At 54.6% G+C, this 22316-nt stretch overlaps 1 protein-coding gene across 2 annotated transcripts in view; it reads right to left on the reverse strand.

Annotated features, from left to right (window-relative positions):
• The window catches only part of LAMC3 (laminin subunit gamma 3), a 67316-nt gene that overhangs the window by 18850 nt on the left and 26150 nt on the right, over positions 1–22316 (reverse strand). For both annotated transcript variants that reach the window (XM_065928236.1, XM_065928235.1), the window contains exons 5-17: positions 21361–21549; positions 21163–21280; positions 19823–19921; positions 16008–16144; positions 13446–13559; positions 12029–12221; positions 11735–11853; positions 9314–9532; positions 7398–7586; positions 3563–3808; positions 2669–2822; positions 1887–2029; positions 1251–1429 (exon numbers count right to left, since the gene is read on the reverse strand). In XM_065928236.1, coding sequence (XP_065784308.1) covers positions 1251–1429; positions 1887–2029; positions 2669–2822; positions 3563–3808; positions 7398–7586; positions 9314–9532; positions 11735–11853; positions 12029–12221; positions 13446–13559; positions 16008–16144; positions 19823–19921; positions 21163–21280; positions 21361–21549 — 2099 coding nt within the window. The remainder of the gene's footprint in view (positions 1–1250; positions 1430–1886; positions 2030–2668; positions 2823–3562; positions 3809–7397; positions 7587–9313; positions 9533–11734; positions 11854–12028; positions 12222–13445; positions 13560–16007; positions 16145–19822; positions 19922–21162; positions 21281–21360; positions 21550–22316) is intronic.

A 22316-nucleotide genomic window follows, 5' to 3' on the forward strand; every position in this document is an offset into this window, starting at 1 on the left:
CTGTGATCTTTATCTACCCTCTTGGTGTGAATATTCTGAACAAGGCTACCTGTGATCTTTATCTACCCTCTTGGTGTGAACATTCTGAACAAGGCTACCTATGATCTTTATTTCCCCCCCTGGTGTGAATATTCTGAACAAGGCTACCTGTGATCTTTACCTACCCTCTTGGTGTGAATATTCTGAACAAGGCTACCTGTGATCTTTATCTACCCTCTTGGTGTGAACATTCTGAACAAGGCTACCTATGATCATTATTTCCCCCCCTGGTGTGAATATTCTGAACAAGGCTACCTGTGATCTTTATCTACCCTCTTGGTGTGAACATTCTGAACAAGGCTACCTGTGATCTTTATTTCCCCCCTTGGTGTGAACATTCTGAACAAGGCTACCTGTGATCTTTATTTCCCCCCCCCTGGTGTGAACATTCTGAACAAGGCTACCTGTGATCTTTATTTCCCCCCCTGGTGTGAACATTCTGAACAAGGCTACCTGTGATCTTTATTTCCCCCCCTGGTGTGAACATTCTGAACAAGGCTACCTGTGATCTTTATCTGCCCTCTTGGTGTGAATATTCACCTGTGTTCCTGCAGATGTATCAACGGGCTTGATTAGGGCAGCTGGCCCGGGCACTGCTGGGAGTGGTACCCAATATCCATCACACACCATCCTATCTTTCTACAGATCCATCATTCCAAAAGCTGGCCTCACTGATTTCAGGAAAGGGGTTGCAGGTCTGAACCATCTCCATTTTGGAGTCGGAGAGACCCACTGAAGCTTACCAAGGCTGTCACCTGTTTGGACACGTGACAACTAACAGGGCTGGGGGTCATGCTCCTGGGGTCCAGAGGTCATGCTCCTGACACCTGCTCCACGTCACCTCCCTCCTTGAGGGTCTACTTGTGTCCCAGCAGGAGCATCGCCCTCCCTCTGACCCTCCCCACGAAGGACCATCTGAGTCCTCATCCCCACTGGACGTGAGTAGGTGTGAGACCTCGGCCTGGTGATGGGGAAGGACACACGGTCAGGGCCTTTCTCTTGCCCCCTCCGGAGCTGGGACAGGGCAGAGGGGAGAGCTGAGCCAGATGACTGGGTGGGCACAAGGAGGTGGCCGGTGGTCCCAGAAAGACCCAGGGCTCAGGATAAGTGCGCACCTCCCGGCGCCCAGCACAGAGCAGGCGCTCGCTGGGGGCGTGAAATGAACAGAAGGTGCAGCCAGCCTGGGCAGGGCCCCCACGGGGAGGACTCACCCCCTCCTTCACCAGGGCGTAGCAGGACGGGCACTCCTGGCACTGCGTGCCGCTGGCCGTGAGGAAGAAGTTTTCCTGGCAGCGGTCACACTTGTAGCCCACGAAGCCAGGCCTGCACACACACGTGCTGTTCTCGCGACACTGGGGTGAGGTGGCACCCAGCGGGGAGCACCTGCAGTCTGGGGGGGGTGTGCAGATGTCACTGGGCACCCTGATGGCCACCCCACACCAGAACCCCCAGATGCCCTGCAGCCCAGATGCTCCCGACTCCCATGGGCAGCTCAGGTACATTCCTGGGTCGTTCCCAGGAGACTGATCCAGAAGGTTGGAGGCGATGACCAAGAACCTGAGTTATTTCAGTGTCCCCAGGATCTGCGGACCAGGCAGGTTTAGGACGGCCATGTAGTCCACACATAAGTGAGACCCAGAGAGGTGATCTGATGGCCCCAGGCACTCAGGAGGTCAGTACTTGCATCCTCTGCTCTGCTGACTCACTCTACATTCCCACGGTTACTCCAAGAAGACTTGCCCCTTATTCAATCTGTCTCCCTCCTGCTGCTCGGCCATCTCCCCACTGATCCTCTGTCCTAGAAGCTTCCGTTTCCGGGCAGCCCGGGAAGGACCCGGCTTCCTTACCGCGGCAGCCCTTGACGGAAAAGCCGAAGAAACCCAGCTGGCATCGGTCACAGGTCTGGCCCTCGACGCCTGGACGGCAGGGGCATTGCCCGGTCTTGGGGTGGCACTGGTCCTCCCGGGAGCCCCATGGGTGGCACGTGCAGCTACAGTAAGGGAAGGGAAGGAACCCAGGTCTGGGACGAGCTCTGGGCCATTCCCAGCCCCGCCTCTGCCATCTCAGGCTGGCGCGGGGCCTCGGGACCATGCCCTCTGCAGACGAGGAACGTGTCCAACAGCCTCCTCCAAGCTGTGGCTCAGGAAGCGCAATCTCACAAAATTCTGCCCCTCCACCTCCCTAAAAAGGTATGGGGACATATTCATATAAACATCTTGGACTATACCTTTCAGTTGGAAAGTCACAAGGCAATTAGCATATTGAAAGCATGAGACAGTCTGGTCAGAAAGAAACAAATCTGCTTCATGGGGCATGTCCCTGGAGTTCTCCGCTGCGCCCTAAAGACGCTATCTAAGCTGCTGCTGCGGCCACAAAGGTCACCAAGTGACCGAGTTACCAAGGAGGGACGCAGAGACTGAAGCAGCTCCCACCCGCCTGGACATCCCTCAGGGCTGCTCTTGGCCTGCATCCTGGTTGGCAGGGCGGTGAATCTGACCCCCAGGGGACCGTTCCCTTGTGCCCCGCCAGTGCCGGGCACGGCGTACCTGGGCCTGGAGGCTCCCTGGTGACGTCTTCCGTCCTGGGGGGACACCCAGGGGAAGGGCACCCACAGCCGCGCCCCACTCACCGCCGGCAGCCCCTCCCGGGCTGGAGGTCGTAGAAGCCCGGGCTGCAGTGGCCGCAGTCCCGTCCGGTCACGTGGGGCAGGCAGGCGCACTGGCCGCTCGCTGGGTCGCAGGGTCTCTGCTCACTGACTGAGCCCTCCGGGCTGCAGCGGCAGGCTGGGGGATGGGGGTAGGGGAAGGAAAGGCTGTCAGGGAACCCCGCAGATCATCTGTTCCACCTCGAGGGGGTCCCGGAGAGGCAGAGAAGGTGGGGCGCCCAGGGAGATGACTCCCATTCACTCAGGCTCCTGAGCCATCTTTGAAAAAAGGCTCCAGGGCTGGGCGCTAGTCTCGTCCCATTTTCTGTGTCCTTGGAGAGAACTGCAGAGAAGGCCAGAAACTCGGCTGGGGGGCTCAGGGGCAGACCTGGCTCCCACTGTTTTGGGTCACTTGACTCTGCTCCTCTAGGCCCTCCTAAAAACAAGAGGCCGACAGGGGCCGCAAGGAGCAGGGGGGCAAATGCTGAGCTTCTCCCTGGGGCACTCCTGGAAGCCTCCCACAAGCTGATGCACGCCTCAAGGGCCCGGAGGGCTGAGCATCTGGGAAGCCCAGGGGCGGGACAAACATGATGAGGGCCGCAGGCCGTCTGGGACAGTCCTAGGTGCCAACAGCAGAGCATGAGATCGGTGCTAAATTATCCGGGCAGGAAGAAAACAAACAAAAAATTCACAGGCTCAGAGTTGATCAGATCCCGAAGCTGAAAGAACCTCAGAGAAGAAAACAAACCCTTACACTTTCTCGACAAGGCAACAGGGAAGGTGAGTAAACTGCCTAAGGCTGCACAGGAGCCCTGCCGAGGCTGGTGGAGGAGGAGCCCGCCCCGCCCCGCCCTGTGGGCCTGGGAGGCTGGTACTCACGCACGCATTTGTCTGCGGGCCGAGGGGCCAGGGCGCTCCCGTAGAAGCCTTCCTGACAGTGCTCGCAGCGGACACCTGTCGTGTTGTGCAGGCATCGCAGGCAGCGACCAGACCGGGGGTCACAGTTGCCCACAGCATTGGGGTCCACGTTTCCACTGCACTGACATGGCTGGCAGGGCTGGGGGGGCCCAGAGAGCCCCAGTGGGTCCCCGAAAAAGCCATCATCACAGATCTCACAGCGCCGCCCTGGGAAAGCAGAAGGCTTGTGTGGAGGAGCAGGAATGAGGGGCCGGGCCTGCTGAGTCCACGAGTGGTGAGGGTGGGCGGGAACCCAAGAGAGCTCCCGCCAGGCTCCTGGGGGAGCAGACCATGGGCTCTGGGGTCAGGCTGACCTGCGGCCAGGGCCCAGCCGGGCCAGCAGCTGGCCATGTGGTCTTAAGTGAGCCGCTGGGCCTTGCTGAACTTGGACTCCACGTCTGCAGAGCGGGGACGATAAAGGCAGCGACTTCAAAGGACCCTTAAGAAGTTATGGCAAGCAAAGCACTAAGCCCAGATCCTGGCACGTGGGTCCTGATCAGCAGCAGAATCACCTATTCACCATCATCACCCCCCGAGCCATCACGTCCTCATTCGCCATTCTCTTCATCAGCGCCTTGACCATTCTCTTCCTCAAATAATCATTATCGTCATCACGACCTTTGTCTGCAGAGATGAGTGGCGGCCAGATGATGCGGGGTCTGGTTGATTTCTTGTCCATGGCTGATTTAGCTTATTCATTTACCCTTGTGCTGGGTCCTCGTGGCTACGTGCGGGCTCTCTCTAGTTGCGGAGAGTGGGGCCTACTCTCTTATCACAGAGCGAGGGCTTCTCGTGGCTGTGGCTTCTCTGGCTGCAGAGCAGGGCTCTGAGGTGCATGGGCTTCAGTAGTTGCGGCCCTTGGGCTCTAGAACACGGGCTCAACACCCGGGCTTAGCTGCTCTAAGCCACGTGGGATCTTCTTGAACTTGCGTCTCCTGTGTTGGCAGGTGAATTCTTTACCACTGAGCCACCAAGGAAGCTCTGTGGACGTCACCTCTGTCATCATTTTCATCCATCATTCTCATTGCTACAGTCATCATCTTGACCCTTATCTTCCTCATGACCTTGAGCATCACTCTCCATCATCACTCAGCATCTTCGTCATCGTCACCTTTATCACCATCTCCACCTTCATCATTAGCATCAACTTGATGGTCTTCATCATCTTCATCCTTATCTTGCTCATTCCTCTGTCGTCATCTTCCCTGTCTCCATCTTCACCATCACTGCCACCCTCCTCGTCGCCATCCCCTCCCCCACCTCTCTCCCTCAGCCGGGGTTGCTTTTTTCCTCCTGGTTTCTGGCCCCTTTGCCTTTTCTGCTTCTCATGGCTTCTGAACTCTCTCTGGACTATCTGTTTTCTACTTCTGCCCTGCTTCCTGGGTTTGATCTGCCGCTGTGGCTTCATCTTCCAGCCCTAGGGTTACTGTGAGTCTCAGGAAAGACAGTGTGTGAGGAGGTTTTTGGAGGGTCATGGCCTGGGAAGTCCACTCTGAACACAGATGAGGCATCAAGGACCATCCCTGTACCATGGGCTTCATGCAGGGTCAGCCTGTTCTTGGTAAACATGTCTACCTCTCTGTGCATATCTGCATGAAACATGATGGAGGGACCTGGGGGCGGTGATGATGGGCATCTTAAATGGTCTTCATGCCTGTAGGCACTCACGTTCCTTTACACTTTTCCCAACAATTTACTTATTGGTGACAATGAGTATTACTTAATTTATAATCTAAAAAGTAGCTACTGTCATTGTGAAAAATAGCTGTGGGCGCCCGACATCCTCAAAGTTCATCACTCTGGTGGAAATCAAGTTAATGCGATGAAAGGCAGGCAAACTTGAACATGGAGGGGGGATGACTAAGGAGGAGAAGACAAAAGACGGCAAAGGAGGGAAAAGGAAAATCTGAATGGGCTTCAGAAGGCAGAGGCCAGGGTCTGGCTCTGAGACTCTGAAACAGAAATGGAGTGAGATGGCCAAGGGGGAGATTGAAGCCGGTGATGAAGAATGTGGTCCCTGCAGTTAACTTGCTGTCCATCCGGGACCAGCTGAGGACAGTTCCCCGGCAGGAGGCAGCTGCGAGGGGTCAGGGTGGTAGGCAAGTGAGGCAGGCAAGGACCAAGACTTGACCGCGGTCAGTCCCGGATCAGAGCGCGTGGGTTCCCTGTGTGCTGGGCTCTGGCGGGACCCGAAGGGTGCGGGCGTGAGAAAGGCGTGGGCTGGCACAAAGCCGTAATGTCCACCCTCGCATCCTTCCCAGGGCTCCTCCTGCACACAGCAGAGCCCTCCTCCCCCGAAGTCCTCCCTTGGGTAACTTCTCTGTCTGCCCTCTCTCACTGAATGGAGTCCCCTGGAGTTGTAGACCGGGGGAAGCCGCAGGTGGGGAGCCGGGGCATGTGGGGAAGGTTATGGAAACACAGGGCCAGCGTGATGGTGGGGGGCAGGGTCCTCAGGTGGGGCCTCACTCCCGCAATTGTTGGGGACCCCTGCTCTGGAGCACCTCCCCAACCTGCTAGCTGTCAGGGAGCTGCTTTCAGTTGTTTTTTTTTTTTGCCACACTACGTGGCATGCAGAACCTCCTTGACCAGGGATCGAACCTGCAACCCCTGCACTGGAAGCAGGCAGTGTTAACCACCAGACCGCCAGAGGAGTCCCAAGGGAGCTGCTTTCAGCGTGGTCCCAAATGTAGAACCAGGTATCTGAGATCATGGGAACGTCACGCCAAGTGAAACAAACCAGACACAAGAGGACAAATATCGTCTGAGCCCTGCTACCTGAGGGACGTGGGATATTCACATTCAGAGAGACGGGAACTAGAATGGTGGGTGCCAGGGGATGGGGGAGGGGGAATTATGAGATAATCACTTAATGGGTTTGAAGTTTCTGTTTAGGATGATAAAAAACTCTGCGGGTGGATAGCGGTGATGGTCACACAACACCTTGAATGTACTTAAGGCCCCTGAATTCTACACTTAAAAATGGTCAAAACGGCAAGTTTCACATTATGTGTATTTTGCTAAAATTAAAAAAAATCAGTAATGGCAAATATAAAAAAACCCCACTGAACTGCACACTTTAAACGAGTGAGTCGGGAGAATATGAATAACATCTCGAGAGAGCTCTTGTGTGCTTTTTTTTTTTTTTTAAATGATCAGCTGTCTAGGATGACTCTGCTTCCTGGAGTAGGAATGGGGAACAGGGAGGGGACTGGGGATGGGAGGAGTTTTGCATCACACATTACCTAGCGACATTTTAAAATTATTTATTTGTTTGTGTGTTTGGTTTCTGGCCACGCCACACGGCTTTGTGGGATCTTAGTTCCCCGACCAGGGATCGATCCCAGGCCCATGGCACTGAAAGCTCTGAGTGCTAACCACTGGACCACCAGGGAATTCCCATGGCGACATTTTTTAAAAGCTGAAAGTTCAATGAGAGGTTTTCCACCCTAACTGTGTAAAAGAATCACCCAGGAACGTGACAGGAATACAGACTCCTGAGCTCTCTCTTAAGCTACTAAGCCAGGCTCTGTGGGTTGAGGCAGGGCTGGACATGACGATTTCCAAACTCCCACTGGATGTGCTCGGTGGTCCAAGTTCTGCCAGGAACCCACAGCAGCCCACGGCCCTGGCCATCAGACCACGAGACTCAGGATCCCCAGAGGTCAGGCCTGACACCCCTAAGCTAGGCCCTCCCTCATCTGTGGACCCAGGACTCACTCCTGGGGCTCTGGCAGAGGCAGGGTCCCTGGGCACTCACCTCTCTGGCTCGGTGGGCAGTGGGTACACACCACTTCTCCGCTGTCTGGGACGGTCGTGCAGGCCGATTGTCCGGGGCACGGACAGGGCTGGCAGTCGTCGGCCTGGCCTGTGAAGGGGTTGCCGTAGAAACCTGGCAAGCAGCGCTCACAGGACGGGCCCTCGGTGTGGTGGTCGCACAGGCAGATCCCTGAGGGGCGAGACAAGCACCTGGTCACCACCAGCTGAGCCCAGACCCTGCATAAGACAGCGGGCGGGCTCCTGGACGGGGGGGTCACCGAGCACATCCTGGGGTGGGAACTGGGGTGGGACCCCTTCCACGGTGGAGGCAGCATGGCCCAGGGGTGAAGCATCCACCTGGGTTCACGTCCACCACTTACCGACCATGTGAACCTGGGCACCCTGGGCCTCAACCTCCCCACCTGCAAAATGGGCACACGTGACTCTGATCTCAACAGGTTCTCATCACGATTCAGAGCAGCCATGCACCATCTCTGACACACGTTTACTGTCATCATTATCATTTGATAACCCAAAACCTATAACTGAACCAGCTGACGATGCCGCTAGCATTTGCTTTTAGTATTCCTTTTCCCCTTCCTCAGTGGCTTCTTTCATTTTGTAAATTGAAGCCTCTTAAGCTCAGGGACAGTGACACAGACCCAGGATTCTGGCCTTAATGTGAGGAAACCCATTTAGGGGGTCTGTGGGTTTCCAGAGGCTTTCTTGGCCTCATAGAATGGACCTCCCCTCCCTGCCCACTGGTTTTTATTTATTTATTTACGACAGATCTTCAGTTCCCCGACCAGGGATTAAACCCATGCTCCCTGCAGTGGAGGCGTGGAGTCTTAAGCGCCGGACCACCAGGGAATTCCGGCCCACTGGTCGCTAAAGAAGGGCATACTGCAACCCCCCTTCTCTAGCCCCATGGCGTCTGGAGTCTGCCCAGTCACTGCCAAGGACTAAGGCAGGAGCCTGGCTAAGAAGGGGTTAAGCAAGGCCGCCCCTTCCCAGGGGCGCCCCCCAGCGGCACTCATCAAGGACTGCAGTGAACAGGAGGGAAGAGAGAGGACGCGGGGTGGACAAGCAGACGGTGGCATCCGGGGGTGCTTTCCATGGTCCCTGTCTCTGCCCAGCACCCACACACTCACGACTCCTCCACCCGCCCAGGAAGGGCAGTAGTGACTGCTGTGCCCGCGCCCCCCCCACTTTACAGATGACCTGCCCAAACGGAGCTGGGAGCTGTGCCAAGGCAAGGGGCTCCGAGGGGCGACTAACCAGTCCCATCTCATGAGACGACCCTCCCGGAGCCCCGCAGGGAAGGGTCACGAGACTCCATCCGGCTCGATTAGTGATGCCTGCCTGGGCGCAAGAGGGAAGGAGCGCCTCGTGGTGCGGGTGCTCCCCCACCCCGGCCGGCCTGCTGATTCCCAGGCTCCTGTCCTTTGACGGCGGGGCAAAGGCATTTCCCCTTGCAGAGGCCCTAGAAGCTGCAGAAGAGCAGCAGGGCGCCGGCCCTCCACCTCCCGTGTGAGAGGCCAGTGTCTAGGCCCAGTCCGGCACCTCCTGCCTAGGGCCCGGGGTCTCCCCGCTGGGGTTTCCTCTGCTGCAAGTTGGGGGGACCGTCGCTGGCAGTGACCGGAGACAGGAGCAGCTCTGCCACCTACTGGCCAAGCCGCCTCCCTGCACTTTAGGTCCCCCACCCGGAGGGTCCCAGCACCTCCAGGGCTTTTTGCAGATTCCAATGATACAGCTTATAGAAAGGCGCCTGGCACATGGAGGAACTTGAGGACACCATCTGATCAGTATCAGTGATCACTCACACGCACGCAGTTGGCCCCGTTCAGGTCAGCTCTTCTCGCTGTTCTGGGTGTGGCCCAGGTGGCCTGGGGGTGGCGGAGGTGCAGGGAGACTTACCTGTGTCGGGGTCACAGGTGCCATGCTGGTTACAGGTGCAGGGAACACAGCTGGCATAGGGACCCCCCAGGGGCGTGTCCCTCTTGTATCCTGGAGCGCAGGACTCACAGAACTGGCCGGTGTAGCCCTGGGGACACGAACAAGTCTCCACCCAGGAGGCCGGTGGAGAGAGCCCCCGCTGGGCGGATGTGAGCCGGACCTCAGTCAGGAGCACAGGGCCTGCCAAGAGAGAGAGAGGAGGAGACAGCTCCATGCACGTGTTTCTCCCCCAAACCTTCCGACTCACTTATGTAACAGGGTACCGGCCCGCGTACACAAAGGCAGTCCATGGGTCAATTGCAATTAAAAAAAAAAAGGACAAAGGGCAAAAGAAAAGTTGGTAACTTCCAAAAGAAAAATATATATGGCTGGGAATTTTACAAGAAGAAGCTTACTCTCACTGGTTATTAAAGATAGATACATTTACCGGACTTCCCTGGTGGGTCAGTGGCTAAGATTCTGCTCCTAATACAGGGGCCCCAAGTTCGATCCCTAGTCAGGGAACTAGATCCCACATGCTGCAACTAAGAGTTTGCATGCCAAAAACTAAAAAAAAGGTCCCACATGCTGCAACTAAGGCCCAAATAAATAAATAAACAGCCAAATAAATAAATAAGATATATACATATAAACACTGATATTATTCGCAACCCTCAGCTTGGTGAGTGTTTTCTAGAGCAGTGACAGTGGATGATGGGGACATGGGGAACTCATGGGTGGAGGTGTATGAAGATGAATTGGGAGCCTCTAGTAACAGAGGAGTAGCTCCCAGACCAACTTTCCCACAGAAAACTACTAGAAACTTGGGGCAAAATAGAAAAATGATCTGTCAACACTAGAGAAAAACTAGAGCAGGCAGACAGGCGAGGAGAGTGGACACTTGGCATCAAAATATAGATTGGTACAGCCTTGCTGAAGCAAAACTTGGCAGCATGCGTTAAAACAGAAAACGTACACTCTTTGACCTCACATTTCCATTTTGAGGAATCTGTCCTGAAGACATGCTTGCATGAGGATAAAAGACCTTTACATGAAGCTTCCCTGGTGGCTCAGATGGTAAAGGATCCACCTGCAATGCAGGAGACCCAGGTTCGATCCCTGGATCAAGAAGATCCCCTGGAGGAGGAAACAACGACCCACTCCAGTATTCTTGCCTGGGAAATCCCATGGACAGAGGAGCCTGGTGGGCTACAGTCCATGGGGTCGCAAAGAGTCGGGCACGACTGAGCAACTAACACACACACACAGAGTTCTTTGTTGCAGTGTGTGGCCTTTTTAGTTGGGCATGTGAACTCTTATTTGCAGCATGTGGGATCTAGTTCTCTGATCGGGATCGAAACTGGGTCCCCCACATTGGGAATACGGAGTTTTAGCCACTAGACTACCAGGGAAGTCCCCATATGGTTATTTTTAAATATCATTCACTTTCTTTTTATTTATTCTGTGTATTACAGTTAGCATATTATACTGGTTTTTAAAAGTTGTGTCTAGGTAGGTTATAATATCTGTGAATTTCATTTCCAGATAGTAAAGGGGTGCATGTGTGTGCTCAGCACTCAGTCGTGTCCGACTCTTTGTGACCCCGTGGACTGTAGCCCTCCAGGCTCCTCTGTCCATGGGACTCTCCAGGCAAGAATACTGGATTGGGCTGTCATTTCCTCCTCCAGGGGATCTTCCCAACCCAGGGATTGAATCTGCATCTCCTGCATTGGCAGGCGGATCCTTTATCATTAAGCCACAGATCTGTTCTAAAAATGGATATGGAGGATGCCTGGTCTAGGCACATATAGGCACGGGGTGGGGATTGGAGAAGAGAAAGTAAACTAGGAAAGAGGGAGGAACCAGGGACAGTCAGAGGACCACCAAGGCAATCACCCACTGACCAGGATGAGAGGTGGTGAGAAATTCGGCTTGAAGCTGTGATGACTCAGCAGGCTGGTCGAGAGGTTTTGGAAACCAGGCTTTTTCTAGGTGCAACACCTCTAATGACCAGCAGGGGGAGTCGACCCCTTGGGGAATCCCAGCCTGGCCACTGTGGTCAGCATCATGGAAGAGCCCTCCAGGGTCCAGCCTCCCGGCAGTGGTGGATTCCACCCTGGTGGGGCCCCGTCAGGTTCCTGGCTTCTTTCTGTCCCTTACAGCTGTCCATCCTCAGCCTCCTCCCCTCTCCAGCCCCTGCCTCTGTCCTCAGCATCCACTCCTGCTGCCCTTACTGGTTATACGACCTTGGGCAAGTGTCTCGACCCCTCTGAGCCTCAGACCCCTTTGTGCTAAAGTGGGGACAGTAATCTCTGACTCTGAAGACTCCATGAGGCTATGATGAAAGAGCCCCCAGGGGCCTCACTGGTTTGGGGGCTGGGGAGTGTCCTGGTCATCACTGACCGGAAGAGCTGATGCTGTGGCCGCTGGTCCAGACACGCAGAGCAGTCAGGTTGGCGAGTACCCGCTGGAAGTGGAAGGGGGGCAGCGGAGGGTCCACGTCCTCGGAGGTCTCCTGCAGCCTGGCCGGGGGAGGGGTCAAAGCAGATCCCGAGGCCGGGGGTGGGGGGGGGGGGCAGGTGGTGCCAAGAGCTCCCTGGCAGGAGCCCCCAGACCACGGGGGATCGGATGTGCCCAGATCTCAGGGCCCACCCTGACCACCTAACCCCATCACTCAGGACACGGCAGGACACTTACAGGAACTTCAGCCGCACCTCCCCCGCCTGCCCGGAGTCCGGGGTGCGGGGTGCGCTGGAATGCTGCAGAGTCAGGGCCAGGCCCGCCCCTTCCAGCCGCAGCTGCGTGGGGAGTGGGGAGCCCCCAGGGGGGACCCGGAAGGCCAGTGTGAGGGGTTGCCCATAGCTGAATCGCTGATCTCCCAGAAACTTCTCTGAAGACAAGAGACAAAGGCTTTGATAGTCGTCACTTAATTAGCTGGACTTTTAATGTCTATATTGAATTCATTGGCAAAAGATAAAACTACAAACTCAAAGGGACCCTGCACAGAAGACCCTGAGGGTGGCCCGCCCACATCTCCGCAGCCAGAGCTGGCTTCGAGGGCTTGTGACCCTGCCAGTCACCAAGGGTCCCACACCCAGTTTAATGCCCTACTGTTGCTATCTTGACACTCATTTTTTGTTAAACTTATTTTATATTGGAATATAGCTGATTAACAATGTTGTGATGGTTTCAGCGGGGACAGCAAAGGGACTCAGCCATACACATCCATGTATCCAAACTCTTCTCCCCCAAACTCCCCTCCCGTCCAGGCCACCACGTAACATTGAGCAGAGTGCCCTGTGCTATACAGTAGGTCCTTGTTGGTTATCCTATCTTGGCAGTCTTAAGACTTTTGTCTTGAAACTTGGCTTTTGGAAGTGACGAGCCATGGGACAAAGGAGTCCGTGTGGGAGCAGAGGAGATACAGCATGCCTGGTGGTGGAGATACCGTATGCCTGGTGGCACCTGTCTGCCCGTTCACGTAGCACTCACGATGCCAGATGCCCCACGAACTCAGAGTCCTCAGGGACCCGTGTATGTGGGAGTTCAGTGAGGCTCAAGCAAGTCCCAGGTAAGAGAGCTACATGTGTGACCAAGCTGGGGGCTGATGGCCCCCACAGGCCACATTTTCCATGGGAATCAGAACTTGCTTCTAGCCGAAAAAAGGCAGATACACCAAGGATCAAGGGGCCCTCACCTAGCCTTCTGACTCTGTCATTTCTCTTTATTAGTCAAGCATTTAAATGTAGTCCATGGGATAGAAGAGAGTCAGACACAACTGAGTGACTTTCACTTTCACTTAAGTGGAAAATCATGACTCAGGAGGAAAGGGGACCAGTAGACACCCCATCATTCCTTCCTTCAGGCCTCTGCCCTCAGAGAGGAAGGGGCCATGAGCAGAGGGGTATAGGAGACCTTGAGAAGCTGGAAAGGGCCAGGGAAGGGACTCTCTCCCAGAAGCTCTAGGAGGAACACAGCCAACCCACAACCTTGATTTCAGCCCAGCAAGTTCCTTTCAGACTTCCGACCTCCAGAACACTAAGGGAACACATTTTTAGCCACCGGGTGGGTGGCACTCTGTCACAGCCCCGCCCCTGCCTGCTCCGGCGGGTACCTGGTGCTGTGAACTCCGCCTCCTCGTCCTCTGGGTCCAGGAGGAGCCCCCCGAGGGTCCATCGTGCGGGATGCCCTGGGTCCCCCACGCTTCCGGCCTGCCAGCCCTCAGCTCCTGGACAGCAAACACACACACGTCCCCTGTGAGGCCTTGGAGGGTGGCCTCTGCCCCCCCCACTTCACACTCTTCCCTGGGTCCCAAAGACGACCCCCCAGAGGCCTGAGTGCCGCCTAAAACAACAGGACCCAGAGAGAGAGAGATTGTTTTAGAGACAGGTCAGGGGGGAGGGGAGTCGGCTGGTACCTCACTCTGCGCCCAGATCTAGGCAGCTTGGAGCCCCAGCTCAGATCAGGGCGGGATCGTGGGGTGGGACGGGGCCCAGGGAGAAGCTAGAGGCTTCAAGGACTCGCCTCTGTTGGGGCAAGGTCATGGCTGACCTCTGAGCCTTCCCTGCCCCATCAACGGACTTTGAGCACATACGAGGCCATGGCCCTAAAACCCCATGGTGGGCTGTATTTGATGAGACCAGGCTTGATCTGGTTTTCTGGTCTTCAGAGAATTTCCTCGCCTGTGACCTCACCGCCCCATCCTCCCAAGTGTGTGTGCCACGAACCTCACTGCACCCAAGGAGGCCCCCTGCTTAGGAAGTGGGCAGGTGGGGGTGGGAACCCAGTCCCAGTTCGGTCCACTTCCCTCCCCCAAGCCCAGCAGTTCACCAAGCAGACAGGCAGAGAGCAAGTGGCCTCCAGGGGAGACTCTCCAGAAGACAGCTGGAGAAGAGGGTGGAGACCTGGGGCTCCCAGGGGTGAGGAGGGAGGGAAGAAGAAAGGGAAAGAGGCCAGAAGGGGGAAGTCCGGGGCCCCTCGGTGCTAGGCTAGGTTCCGCCCCCTTGCTGGCTGTGTGACCCTGGGCAAGTTACTTAACCTCTCTGAGGCCAGGTTCTCATATGCAAAATGGGGGCAATGAAGCACTTCTGGCCCCAGCAGCAGTTCTCAAAGTTTGTCTGAACACCCTGGGAGATTCCTAAGACTCTTTCAGGGGAGTCCATGAGGTCAAATGATCTTTTTAGTAACATTAAAATGTCATTTGCATTTTTCACTCTCTTTTTCACCCTGAGAACTTTCCAGGAGCTAGAAGCTCCTGCTCCACGGCAGAAGCCGTGGTAAGAATCAGCTAACTTCTATTAAGCCAGAGCTCAAAGAGATGTGCAAACATGCAAAATGAGTAACACCACTCTTCTCAAAGTTTTTTGTCTTTTTTTTTTTTTTTTAACTTTTTGGCCACACCACGATGGCATATGGAATCTCAGTTTCCCAGCCACGGATCGCACCTTCAGCCTCTGCAGCGGAAGTGCTGGACCACCAGGGATGCCCCCAAGTTTTTTGTCTTTTAAAAAGTTATTTTTCACAGGCGGAAGTTATTTTTTGTTATAAGTTTTCTATGGTCATCTGTAAATGAATTGATGCACAGATACCTTAAAATTACTGTTCTAATGTCTAATACAGAAAACACAACCCACATAAACAAAAGGACCTTGAGATTTTCTCTGATTTTCTCTGATTTTCAAGAGATCCAGAAGTTTGAGAACTGCTGGCCGAGGGTGTTTGTGAGATCACAAGGGATGCTGAGATTGAATCGCCAAACCCAGGGCTAAGTGAGAAAGATCACGATGCTCTCCTAGGATTTTTAAATGAATCCTGTCTGATGCTGACATCCTTGACTCCGGGCCAGGTGACCACAGTGCTGTCCCCATTCCAAGCCCCTCTCAGTCCAGCAGAGGGCGCACTGTCCCCTGCATCTGGGGCGCCCCAGAACCGGCCCTGATGCTCTATCTCCCTGGAGGAGATGCTGGAGGTGGGGTTGGGGGAGGTTCAGTGGGGCGTGGCTGGGACCCACTCAGGCTATGATGTTTGGCAGAGTTCAGAGCTCCACTGCTTTCCTGCTCCAAAGAGCCACCTGGAACTGGGGACCCTGGACCCTGGACTCAGAAAGAAGGCCGTGCAAGCCATGAAGAGCAAAACTCAGGAGCCGATGAACCTGGGGTGCCAACAGCTAAGCTATGTCACCTCCCTTTTCTGGGTCTCGGTTGCCCCATCTTTTAAATGGGAATGAGAGTATCTACCTTCCAGGGAATCCGTCAGGTTCCATGCATGCAACGAGCTCAGCAGGGTGTCAAGCATACAGCAGGTGCTCAATAAATGGAGGCCAGGCAGGGCACCAAGCCTGGATCCCCAGCACTAGGATACGCCAAGGGATCCACGGAGCAAATGAAAATCCCCCTCAGACTCCAAAGGCTGCCAGATACCCATCCCCTCCCCTGCTCCTACTAGAGACTGAGGAAGTAGGCAAGGACTGGAAGGGAGCCGGGGTCAGGAGGGTGCTGGGGGTGCAGAAGGACACAGAAGCGCGTGGCCACTGTGCGGGCCTGTGGCGGGCGCTGGGGACTGGGGCCGCCCCTCCTTTCCACCACCCCCATCACTGGATGTCCCCAAAGCAGGACTGCCCATCCCACCTGGGCTGGGAGCAGAGCACTTGGAGGCGGCTGCGGGGAGCACTTCTTACCCTGGCGGAAGTCGGAGAGGATGTGATGCTCCCGGAACTGGGCAGCGGCTGCACACACCTTGGAGTGGCCGTAGCAGAAACAGCTGCTGCAGCCCGCGGGGTTGTGGGGCTGCAGGTTAAACGCGCCTGGACGACATCTGCAAGGGAGGCGGGACACGCCCCCGGGGGCCAATGAACTGGCTAGTTCAGGGAGCCCAGCTAGACCAACTGCAGCCCGGAGCCACTGCGGAATTTTCTTTAATTTCAAATTTACAGAAGGGCTGCAAAGATGATAGACACAATGTCCTATGGCCTCTTTACCCAGCTTTTCCTAATTCTAACGTCTGATCTTACCAGGATGCGCTTATCAAAACCAAGAATTTAACACTAATCAAGTTATTTACTAAATCCTAGACATTATTAGGATGTCTCCCCTTTTCCCATGAATGTCTGTTTTTCTGCTCCAGGATCTGATCCAGGGCAGGGAATTATATTTCACTGTATCCTCAGTTTCTCATCTGTAATAGCTCCTAGGTCTTTCTTTGATATTTTTGACAGTACTGGTCAAATACTTTGTGGCATGCCCTCCATTTGGGTTTATTTGAGGTTTTCCATGATTAGTCTTGGACTATGGCTTCAGGAAGAAACAGAGGTGAAGTGCTCTTCTTGTCACATCTTATTGGGATAACTGATATGCGTGTGATGTCACCAATCATGTATGACATCACCAGTCATGTATGACATCATGGTGATGTTAACCTTCACCACTTGGTTAAGGCACTGGCTACCAGGTTCCTCCACTGCAAAACTGCCATATTTTAGTTGTCAAAAGCAAGTCACTAAATCCAGCCCAGACTCAAGAGGAAGGGAATTAAGCTCCACATTACTTTGCCAACAAAGGTCCATCTAGTCAAGGCTATGGTTTTTCCAGTGGTCATGTATGGATGTGAGAGTTGGACTATAAAGAAAGCTGAGCACCGAAGAATTGATGCTTTTGAACTGTGGTGTTGAAGAAGACTCTTGAGAGTCCCTTGGACTGCAAGGAGATCCAACCAGTCCATCCTAAAAGAGATCAGTCCTGGGTGTTCATTGGAAGGACTGACGCTGAAGCTGAAACTCCAATACTTTGGCCACTTGATGAGGAGAGCTGACTCATTTGCAAAGACCCTGATGCTGGGAAAGATTGAAGGCAGGAGGAGAAGGGGATGACAGAGGATGAGATGGTTGGATGGCATCACCGACTCGATGGACATGGGTTTGGGTAGACTCCGGGAGTTGGTGATGGACAGGGAGGCCTGGCATAATGTGGTTCATGGGGTCGCAAAGAGTCAGACACGACTAGGTGACTGAACTGAACTGGGAGGGGGAAGTAATCAAAGGATTGTGGACCTATGGTGAGACCACCAGAGCAGGTAGTAAAATTTGGGGGGGCACAGGCTATGAGGGATCTTAGTTCCCCAACCAGGGATCCAACCCACACCCCATGTAGTGGAAACTTGAAGTCTTAACCACTGGACCTTCAGAGAAGTTCCAGTCATTGGTAAATTTTTTGAGGGAGATGTTTGGGGATTATGCAAATATCCTGTTTCTCCTTCAAGTTCTGCCCACGAATTTCAGCATTTATCAGCGGCTCCGGCCTACAGTGACTGTTACGCTGATATTCTAACTGTGATTCTGTATTCCCCTCATTCCTTCTCCATTTCTAATTCTTCTGTGGAATTCTTCTGCAAGGAGGATTTGTCCCAGTGTATTTATTTATTCAGGCATCTATTTATGTCAGTGTGGACTCATGGATATTTATTTTATTCTTGGGTTATAATCCAATATTGTTATTATTTATTTTGTTCCAGCTTTGGGAACTCTTTCAGGTTGGCGCTCATGTCCTTTTGACACAGGCCCCCATCCTGGTTTGGGGTTTTTTGGGATTTGTTTTTCTCTGGTTTTGTTTTTAAGCACTTCTCTGCTTCCTACAAAATACTTCAAGCTCATCTTTTATTTTCCCAACCCCAGACTCAGAATCAGCCATTTTCCCAACAGAGCCCTGCAGAAGCCTTTTACAAATGCAGATTCCTGGTTTGCACCATGGGGGGGTGGGGGGGCGGTGCCCAGAAACTCCATTCAGACCAACCCAGGTGGAGGAATCTGATTCATGAGAATCTGCCAATTACCTCAATCTGGGCTGCTCCAACACACCTGTCACCCAGTCCTCCCATTTCACAGATGGGTAAAGTGAGGGTCAGAGGCGAACCTCCTCAAGGTACGAGGCAGTAGAATACAGTTAGTGGAATCTAGCCCCCCAACTCTGCTCTGTCTCTTCAACTTGAGAGGTCTTGTGGGAGGAAGACCCAGGAGGGTGTCCACCTCCCACTCCAGGACCCACAGGCCACATACAGACAAGGTGAGGAAGAGGCCTGGGGCTGCCCAAGGTGAGAGTCAAGGCTGGGTGTCTTCCTGACCCAGCAGAGGCCCAACATGATCTGGCAAGAGTGGAAGCCACAGTGTACTGCTGGGCCAGGTTCCCCCACACAGTCTGTGGCCAGAGGATCAAAGAGGCCCTGGCACGCCCCACGCTGGCTGCAAAGGCTTCAGAGGTCAGAGACGAAGCCAGGAAGAGGAGACAAGCATGCCCAAGAACATAAACCCACATTTGTCTGCCAGCCCACTGCTGGGGCTAGGAGGCCCCGGAACCCCTGAAGGAGGAAGTTTAGGGAAAAGCCCTTCTGCCTCATTGAGCTTTAGAGGCTCCACCTGGACCATGACAGGATGGCAAAGATGGCAAACAAGCTTGAGTCTCAGCTCAAATGGCTGGAGCTTCTTGGAGCAGGACACAGAGAAGGATTCTAAGGTTACAGTAGGGCTTGTGGTAAAGATTGTTGTGGTCCATTAGTGATGTCTGTCCTGGGTGTGGGGTGGGAGGGTTGTGGTGGTGCTCCATTAGTGATGTCTATCATGGGTGTGGATGGGAGGGTGGTGGTGGCACTCCATTAGTGATGTCTGCCCTGGGTGGGAGATGGGAGGGTTGTGGTAGTGCTCCATTAGTGATGTCTGCCCTGGGTGTGGGAGGGAGCTCCATTAGTGATGTCTGCCCTGGGTGTAGGATGGGAGGGTTGTGGTGGCACTCCATTAGTGATGTCTGTCCTGGATGTGGGATGGGAAGGTTGCAGTAGTGCTCTATTAGTGATGTCTGCCCTGGATGGGAGATGGGAGGGTTGTGGTAGTGCTCCATTAGTGATGTCTGCCCTGGTTGTGGGAGGGAGCTCCGTTAGTGATGTCTGCCCTGGGTGTAGGATGGGAGGGTTGTGGTGGCACTCCATTAGTGATGTCTGCCCTGGGTGTGGGAGGGAGCTCCATTAGTGATGTCTGCCCTGAGTGTAGGATGGGAGGGTTGTGGTGGCACTCCATTCGTGATGTCTGTCCTGGGTGTGGGATGGGAGGGTTGCAGTAGTGCTCCATTAGTGATGTCTGCCCTGGGTGGGAGATGGGAGGATTGTGGTAGTGTTCCATTAGTGATGTCTGCCATGGGGATGAGATGGGAGGATTGTGGTATGAATAAGATGTGTTTGCTATCCCTGGATTAGAGGATCTCTCCTCTCCTTCCTAGTTCTTTCTTTTCAAGAGGATGTATTTTCACAGCTTATGAACGATCAGTGGTGGCGTGTCCCAATATAAGCAGTGTCAAAGTCTTTAGATGATTTCCTGGGTGGTCAGATTCTCTGTGCTCTAAGAAGAGAGTCAGGTGGTAAGGTTGCCCAAGTCTGGGAGGACCATGCCCCATGCTCCTCCCACCACCACTGAGGTCACTGCCAGCAGGCTCATTATTGGATCGGTTCACCCACCTGTCACACAGGCTGCCTTCCACGTTCTCCTTGCAGGGGCAGCGCCCACTGCGGGGATCACAGGTGCCCAGGCTGCCCGCAGGATTGCAGGCACAGGCTCTGTCAGAGAGACAGGACAAGAGGAGGGTGTCCAACAAGAGCTCCAGAGTGGGAATAGCCCATCCTCATTGGAAGGAATCTATCTTTCCCAATGCACGAGAGAACAGGAGGCAGGCTGACCCAAGGGCCTGCCCCCTGGTTTCTGCTGAGCAAAGGAAGTGACCTATTCACTCACCTGAATAGCTAACCGTCTGCCCCCTCCCACCTGCCTGTCCATCCATCTGTTCATTCATCCACTCATTCCTTCATCCTTCCATCCACTGATCCACGTAGTCATCCTTCTATCCACCACCCACTCACACACCTATTCTCTCACCCATCCAGGCATCCTTCCATCCACCCACCCATCTATCTACCCATCCATCTGACAAGACATGGTCCCTGTCCTCACAGAGCCTAGAGTTCAGTGAGGATGGACAAACAGGTGGATGCTGGACTTTGACACAAGCTACAGGAGAGAGAACATACAAGAGGCTATGGCAGCACCAATGAGATGCCTGGAGTGGGGACAAAGTCAGGAGATTGTACCTTGGTTGGAAACTAAAGGATGAGTAGGGCTTTGTTCAGACACAAGCCAGGGGGAGGTGGCAGCGGGTGTTGGTGGAGGGGAGGATGCCCTGGGGCCGGAGGAGGGGCATGTGCAAAGGTCCAGAGGCCAGAGAGACCCTGGAGGAGCATCCTGGTCCCCACCCAAGGACAAGTTTTATGCTGGAACCACTGGGTATTCTGTGAGAGGTCTGAGACTCCCCTACCTTCCCAGTGCCATTTCCACTGCCTTTCAAATATACAAGACTGCTGAAATTAACCAAAGCCAAGTTCATTTAAAAGTGCTTCTGAATTTATAACAGCTTCCTTTTCTTGGTCACTGTGTATTTTCTCAATCAGCTGATAGCAGATGTGTTAGATCCCTCTTCTAAGGTCCAGAACCCTGCCTGTCTCTCTCATCAGTGCCCCTCCCTACCCCGAGCACTGCAGACTCTGTCTTCCTGGGCTGTGTTCCCCTTGCTATGAATGGCTTCCCTTTGCCAAGGTGCCCAAAGCAGAACCTCAGGGGTCAGCCTTCATTCCTGCTTTCTCTTCTGCTCCCTGGTAACCAGCATCTATCCCTCTATCCACATGCCCGCCAACTCTGCCTTCTGAGGGGCTCAGGAATCCCCCGCTTACTTCCCATCACTCAGCCCAAGTCCACTGCCATGTGCCCTTGCTGGGCCGCCATCACCCACCGCCCCTGCCACACTCACCTGCAGCCGCCCTCGCTGAGCGAGTGGAACCCAGGCAGGCAGCGGTCACACTTCCAGCCTGTCACTGTGGGCTTGCAGACGCAGGTGCCCAAGTCATCGCACTGGAGGTGCAGGGAGCCTGGGGAGGAAGGGGATAGGGCAGCAGGGGCCCGTGGCGGCGGGTGAGGTTGGGGGGCCGGGGTAGTGCGGCTCACTCACCTGCTGGGTGGCAGTCACAGGGCTGGCAGGGCGTCCGCAGGTCCCAGCGATAGAAGTTCTCCTGGCAGCGCTCGCAGTGCGGCCCAGCTGTGTGGTCACGGCAGTGCAGGCAGCGCCCACCGTGGCCGGAGCTGCGAAAGAGCTCCCGGTCAAAGATGCACTCCTCAGAGTGGCCGCTGCAGTTGCAAGCTGTGGGCAGGAGGCAGGGGAGGGTGTGAGTGTAAGGCTGTGGCACGCGGTAGGAGGGGAGCAGGTGCTGATCAGCCTCCTTGGTGAGTGAGCAGCCAGCTGGAGGAAGGTCAAGGATGAAGGAGGAAAGTCAAGGATGGAGTTCAGGCCTGGCTTGATCAAGGATCTGGAGACCAGGTGGTTGATCTTCCAACACTTTCAAGAAGAAGAGAGGCACTGTTAACAAAATATACCCAACACAGGACCCTCCCAGGCAAGCCAGGACATACAGTTAGCTGGTCATGGGTCATAGACTGGTTACCTTCTAAAGCAGCAGCCTGGCTCCCCCTGTGGACCCTCTAAGCCGTAATGGCGTGTGACTCTGATCCCCAGTGACCCATGAGGTCATTCAGAGGCATGAAAAATACAAGTCACCTTTCATTCATTTCATCAATACATTTTTTTTTTTTTTTAAGTTTGTATCAGGATCAGCTCTGTCTTGGCTCCCACGGTGAGTCCAGCGTGTGGCGGACCCGTGAACAGTAGGAACCCAGTTCCTACACACGGTCCCGCTGCTTGATGGAGGCCAGGCGCAGCAAGCTGAACATCCTGCGGGGCAGGGGCTCTGATGGGAGAAGCAGGGAGGCTCTGCCCTGAGCCGATGGGACCAGCCTTCCTGGAAGAAGTCACAGCTAAGGGGCACTGAAGGGTGAGCAGGAGGGCAGCGGGAGGGCAAAGGAGAAAGAGGAGGGGAAGGAGAGTCCCAGGCGAGAGGCGAGAGGACCTCT

Source organism: Muntiacus reevesi, chromosome 3 (genome assembly GCF_963930625.1).
Source record: "Muntiacus reevesi chromosome 3, mMunRee1.1, whole genome shotgun sequence".
In the NCBI taxonomy this organism is placed as follows: domain Eukaryota; kingdom Metazoa; phylum Chordata; class Mammalia; order Artiodactyla; family Cervidae; genus Muntiacus; species Muntiacus reevesi.